The sequence below is a fragment of the Agrilus planipennis genome, unplaced genomic scaffold (assembly GCF_000699045.2).
Source record: "Agrilus planipennis isolate EAB-ADULT unplaced genomic scaffold, Apla_2.0 scaffold672, whole genome shotgun sequence".
Classification (NCBI taxonomy): Eukaryota; Metazoa; Arthropoda; class Insecta; order Coleoptera; family Buprestidae; genus Agrilus; species Agrilus planipennis.
The window spans coordinates 7,740-14,534 of record NW_020439324.1 but is presented as its reverse complement, the minus strand read 5'-3'; the positions used below and the strand labels follow the sequence as shown (position 1 = coordinate 14,534).

Below are 6,795 nucleotides of genomic sequence, written 5' to 3'. Positions count from 1 at the left end.
TCGACATCCTTATGGATCTTGATGCAGTTGTTTGTTTCAAGCTGTTTTGACGTGATCCTTGGAGTTTTTACATTCGTAACGTTTCGCCGTTCTTCGCTGACAGCATCTTCAGAGGTGACTTGACGGTTGCTGGGTCGTTACTGGCGCGGTTTGTGACCATATTACCCTTTTTATACTGAAGTCGTCACAATAATTGAGTTTCTGCTTCGGGGTTCATGTTGTCTTATTTGTTTTAATTTTTTTCCGGATTATTGCATTCTGTTTTTCATTACAAGTTTCCAAGCTTTACTTATGTGCAACCCATCATCTTTATTTATGTTATTTGGTTTTTTATCTATTTCCAAAACATCACGCCTAGACAGATTGTAGTAACCCAAAGTCCTAACCAGGACGGATGTGTTCTCAAACTATGACTATGGTATGACTTTCTTGGAGCGTATGGTGAGCTATTGCAGATTTTCCAGGTTGGCCTAATGTAATTGCTCGTTTGTTTCTTTTCTTCCTTGTATGTATGCTGCGCTGTAGTCTATGCCACATTCGCAAGATATACGATAAATTCCCTTCATTAGCATAAGGAAGAAAGAACACGAACGAGCAATTTGACTACTTCAACCCGGAAAATCTGTCCTGGTTAGGACTTTGAGTTTCTACAACCTGGCTAGGCGTGAAACTTTGGAAACAGAACAATAACATAATCAATGATGGTGGATTATACATAAGTAAAGCTTGGAAACTTATAATAAAAAATAAACAGAACGCAATCAACCGCGGAAAAGTCACAGAAACACAACAGTCTGAGCCCAACGAAGCTGAAACTGTGACGACTTCAATATAAAAAGGGTAACATGGTCAGAAACCGGGCGGCATGACCTAAAGGTTTAGACCATTGCTTATCATTCGGGAGGACGCCGGTTCGATTCCGGGTCAGTTTGTCTTGGTCCAAGTTTTACTGTGGTTTCCTTGGATCACTTAGACAAATGCTGGGGTAGTAATATTCCGCAGATAATCATTCATTCTCTTCTGTCTTCATTTTGTCCGTCTCATTTTTCTCACCCGAACCACCACCCTCCCATTCCCACGATTCCTGAAAGCAGGCTGAAGAGGGCCTTCCGCCCTAGCTTGCGGCGTAGTCCGGAGGGACTACCGCCCACCAGCATTACTGGCTGGTGGGAACGAAACACCCAAAAGTTTTTTTTCACAAACCGCGTCAGTAACGACCTTGCAACCGTCAAGTCACCGCTGTAAATGCCGTCAGTGATAAACGGTGAAAAGTCCTAAGATCACGGCAAAACAGCTCGGATGAAATCACCACATTCAATGTACGTCGGGCGTGAAAGACTCATGTGGACCTTGCTGAACAATACTGAATTCCACTAAAGGTAGCAATATGTATGCTACAGATGACGTTTACCACACTGTTTGTAGTAATTCATCAATATATTGTCATAATGATGCGAATTTTATATATATATTTATTTATTTAGCGATGTGATATATTTATTTTGAGATATAACTTTAATGTAGTATAGCAAGTGAATTTATCTATCACCATAAGGTCGTCAGTCCTAAGACTGATTGGACACGCACCTCCACTCCTGGGCTAATCTTCGCATTTTCGTAAAACTAGAACAACCCACATCATTAACTATTTGCGAACAGTAATCTAATCTAGGCTTCCCTCTACCCCTCCTAACTCCTGTTTCTGACTAGAACTTCATGCCTGAGAAAGTGTCTTACCAACCTATTACGCTAGTTGACTTCTATAGAGTCCTCTGTTCTCCTATTCTTTCCAATACCTCTTCATTTCTAACCTTCTCTATCCATGGTATCCTCATCATTCGCCTGTAACACCACATTTCGAACGCTTCTAACCTTTTCTTTTCCGCAGCGCCCACCGTCCATGTTTCTCACCCGTGAAGCGCCGCGCTCCAAATATACATCTTTAACAACCTTTTTCGAATACCTAAATTAACCGTTCGCGAGCATAGAAGTGACTTCTTTTTATTGAAGACTCGACCCTGCGCTATCCTCTGCTTTAAATCCTTACACTCCTGACTTATCTGACTTCCTAGATACCTAAGTTCTTCTTCTAAGTTTCCATCTCCTACCTTTATATTCGCTCTTTCCCTACTTTTTCTTCCCTTCTATACCAGTATTTTTGATTTACTTTTATTTATGTTCATTTATACAATTTAAAATGACCAACAGTTTAACTATAATGAATTAATAATCCAATAATGTAATAATAAATTTAGCTTATCTTGTTAGATAATTAAGAAACGTAGAAAGGGCAGCTAACCGTCTCACCACCCTGCATCTTCGTGCTCTTAAATTGAACTCCCGACTCTCGACTTTCTTACTATCGTTATTGATTCAACTATTTAAACGGTTGCTTATTGATCTACTAACTCAGTAGGTAAGTAAGTGTTAGCTTGCTATTTTAAATAAGTAATGTAAATGTACCAACTGTGTACCGCGAGCTAAATGTGAATTTATGGAGGTAACAATATATTTAATTCCTTTTTTATTATTCTGAACGGAATATTTGTATTCGGAGTAATGAGGCACATTCCTTTCCATCATAGAATTAAATTGTTTATAATCAATGTCTCGCCATCGGTGGAGTTTGACGACCGTTTCAAAAACTTTTCAAATAATTACCAAATCAATCTCTTTTGTGTTTTGTTTACGACCTGGTTTTAATTCTGGCGTAGCCGTGGGAGCATTTTATAATACGCACACGTAGGCGAACCGTTTGATGATAAAGATCTGTCATTTACTCGACCAGTCAAATTGAAACAATCCATTTCAAATAGGCACTAACTAGTCCTATCGACACAAAATGAACTATCTGGACTGCTTATTTATACTTTCACCCTACTATAAGGGATGCTTAGCATCAATCAGACAATCAATGAATACACAGATTATTCGATATTACATTTGAATTTAGATTCAGACTAAAATACTGAAAATATCGTATCAATTTCTACATTGGATCACACATATCACCATTCAATTACTCATATTTCAGAAGCCATTCAGCTATTTAGCACCTAGTTTAAAACAAAATTTGAGTGCGAGAAAATGGGCGATTTTTACGGTCACTCTTTCAAATGCCCAATAGATTATGTTTTTATCATTAGCTACAGAATGTTTGTGAATTGTCGAATTGTTTGTAGAATTTTGAATCATTATATTCTCATAACGCATTATTAATATTAAATTATGTATTAAGATTTGCGATCCGATTCATATAGTGGTTAGTGTTCTGTCGAAATTGCAAGATATGTGGATCGAAATTAGGTCCTTCTTGGGACTCGTCAGCACGTCGTAGACAGTTCCGACAGACCAACTATACTACCTGCTGCCTTCAGATAACGTTTTATGAATTACTACAAACAGCGTGGTAAACGCCATCTGTAATATATTGCTACCTTTAGTGGAATTCAAAAATGTTCAAGGATATCTTAATGCTGTTTTAAGCAGGTTTTCACGACCGGCGTCGAATATAGGTGAATTGTTGTTCGAGCTGATGGGCCGAGGTCTGTTGGGAAAACAACCCATCAGCCCAGACAACAGGGATATCTCAACTTGTCGAACTGAAAAATAATAATAGACGTACGAACCATTTAGACATTAGTATAGATTTTCTTATTTAACTACGCTACGGTGAAGATCAGAGGGTGGTTTGTTTTATTATTAGAATTACAAGAATTATATAGATGATGTCAGATGAATTAAGTTTTTTATAAAATTCTTTTCTTTCCAGATGGCCAAGTCCAACAATACGGTGAAGTAAATCAGTTGGGTGGTATTTTTGTGAATGGTCGTCCACTACCAAACGCTGTCAGACTTCGAATAGTTGAACTATCCCAGGTGGGTATCCGGCCGTGCGATATATCCAGACAACTCCGGGTGTCTCACGGATGTGTCTCAAAAATCCTCGCTCGATACCACGAAACAGGGTCAATTCTTCCTGGCGCCATCGGTGGATCTAAACCCCGCGTTACAACCCCCAAGGTGGTAGCCTTTATCAAGGAATTAAAACAAAAAGATCCAGGCATTTTTGCCTGGGAAATACGAGACAAGCTCCTAGCAGAAGCAGTTTGCGACAAATACAACGTTCCGTCCGTGAGTTCCATTAGCAGAATTCTTAGGAACAAGATTGGGACATTGTCACATCACTCTTATCACCCCTATTACAAAAGCGTCTACTCGTCATACAATTATCCGAATCAGAAAGTTCAAAGGTCGCAAACACAAAGGCCGAGTCCTGTTTCGTGGCCTAGCTCTCACAGTGTAACCGATATTTTGGCCGGAGTCCACGCGGCTGCATTTAAGCCTCCACCATCATCGCCGTCGATGGCTCTTCCTTCAGGACCTTCTCCTACAGGATCCGACCACAGCGCTCAAAATTATAACTATTACATGTACCTTCAATCGAGTAACACGGAAACGATGTACATGATGAATTCGGGAATGAGTCACCCACCACTCCATGCACCCGGATCTCATTTTTGAGTGAAAATGCGTTCGGTGGAATTCGGCAAGTTATAGACTTTTTGACGTAACGCATAAGTGCTTCTGTGATACGCGCACAATACAGTGACTTTAATTATAAAACTATAGAATCTTACTTTTAATAAAAAAAACGTTGATGGTAAGTGACTTAAGAGCATCAAAGTGGGTTCACGTAACATAAATTAAGCCAAAAAACAGTGTATCCCGCAGAATGAAGCAAAAATACTTATATTTTAACATATGTGTAAATCCCTACGTTAACACCAAATTTATTATTTAATTGTTAAAGTAGTTATCGCTACTGGTCACCCAAAACCCCCTGGAATAATTAGGAGTGCGGAGGTAAATAGACACATTTAAGCTTACCCAGTGGAAATTTATAATTGACTTTATCAATAAAACGCAATGTTAGTTTCAATAAAATTATTTTAACAACATTTAACTATTGCTTCGCATTACTAAGGCTTTATGAGGAGTATAATAACATTAAAATGCGAAACGGAAAGGTCTCAGGAGATCCGCGAGATACGGTGGTTTTTGTCCTAATAAAAGTATACAAAATTCTGGGAAAAGCAACCATTCTGTATTTAACTGTAACAATAGCATATTTTTCATGACCAAACCAGTAATAAAAGGTCAAACCCTAACGGTTCATTTTACGAAAGGGACAAGTATCGCTATTTTTGTGAAAGAATGATACCTAGAGATGATGAGATTCGGACTTTCGATCTTACGCAGCATTCAAGTACTAGTAACGCAAATTTTGAAGCCTTTTAACCCTCCCTCCCCCCTTGTAACGCGCCGTAACGTTTTTCTGTACCCCCTACCCCTCTCTAAACGTTACGTAACACTCAAGTGACCATTTTTACCTAAAAGTCGCAAAAGTTATGTTGCGCAAATCATGTAACATGATTTATATGTTCTGCAAACTTTTCTTTATTTTTTATTTTTTCATTAGCCGTTTTCCAAATTTCGTTGACATTTTTTTTGACACAGTTGGCAAATCTGCATGAGAGCCTTTATAGGCAAGAATAGCTGATGATATCTCCCTCTTTTAAAGACATTACAGTATGAACAGTACGAACTCACTTTAATAACACCGATTACAGCAATGTGCTTCTGCATAAACTCTAACGAATGCTGACAACGAAAAAAACATTAAATGACGTACAATACAATCGAGGGATTCCCCGTAAAACGTAAACGAAACGGGTTGCCAATTTGGAAGTTTTAATTCCCTAATTCTTTATTTAAAAAAAGAAACAATGTTACGTAACGTGTTGTAAGAACGTCCCCCTCCCGCTCCTGTAATGCATCGTAACGTTTTACGAGGCCCCCTCCCCCAAATTGCGTTACGTAATACTTGAACGCCCTCTCACGTTGATATAATAAATTGGGCACAATTATTCCTAGTTCATCCTATTTTGTCGGTTGTTTTGTACGGTTATTTATTATCATTATTATATGCGCGTATTCCAAGCAGTGTGACTCATTTATTTATTTTGACATTTGCCGCAATTTTTAAATATAGCTATTGAATGTCATTAGTAACAGATGCGTTTCAGTCAAAGCTTTTTAAAAAAGCACGTAAAGATATGGTAAATCAGCATAAATCACCACATTTCGTGTCGAACTATTTTGCATGACGAGAAATGGATAATGGAAATGGTTTATTTGATCGATACATTCAATAAACCAACGTAATCGGCAGGTTCTTAAAGTGAATAACCACAACTAAGTTTAAAAAGAGATAATCTCTTCTCTAACGATAAAAAACAATTGTGTGGTTTTATGAAACAACGATGCAAGTGAAACTTTTTGAATTGTAGGCATTTAACTGTAAATTTTGGGAAAATTATTCCATTAAGGGTATTAAAATTAAAATCACGTTCTTAATCTTATCTTAATAATTGGAAAATGGGAATGATAATGGGAAATCAATAGTAGACAAGATATCTAACAATAAATTTTAATTTCAATCTGAGAGTACGGAATACATAATAAATACAATCATTCTGATAATAGACGCATGTTAAAAACTAACAACAATATTTATTTAAACCATTGAATCATTTCGAACTTCAGTTATTCTATCAATAACTTCATCTTCGCTTTGAGTTTCACAGTCTATAGATATAATTGTCATGCACTTGCACGAATGAGTGAGAATATAAATGCTGCACGGTTAGCTCAAGCGAGTCGCCATATCGGTCTTAGATGCTCTGCAGAGCGCCTTTCAGTTTTACCCCTACTCCGCGGCTGGCTGTAATG

At 37.8% G+C, this 6,795-nt stretch overlaps 1 protein-coding gene across 1 annotated transcript; it reads left to right on the top strand.

Annotated features, from left to right (window-relative positions):
• Positions 1–3,772: 3,772 nt before the first annotated feature.
• LOC108743718 (paired box protein Pax-1-like) lies at positions 3,773–6,367 on the top strand (the record flags this gene model as incomplete). The annotated part of the gene is made up of 1 exon (XM_018479307.1): positions 3,773–6,367. A coding segment is annotated over one exon (752 nt), but the record flags the coding sequence as incomplete, so codon positions are not given.
• Between the last annotated feature and the right edge of the window lie 428 nt (positions 6,368–6,795).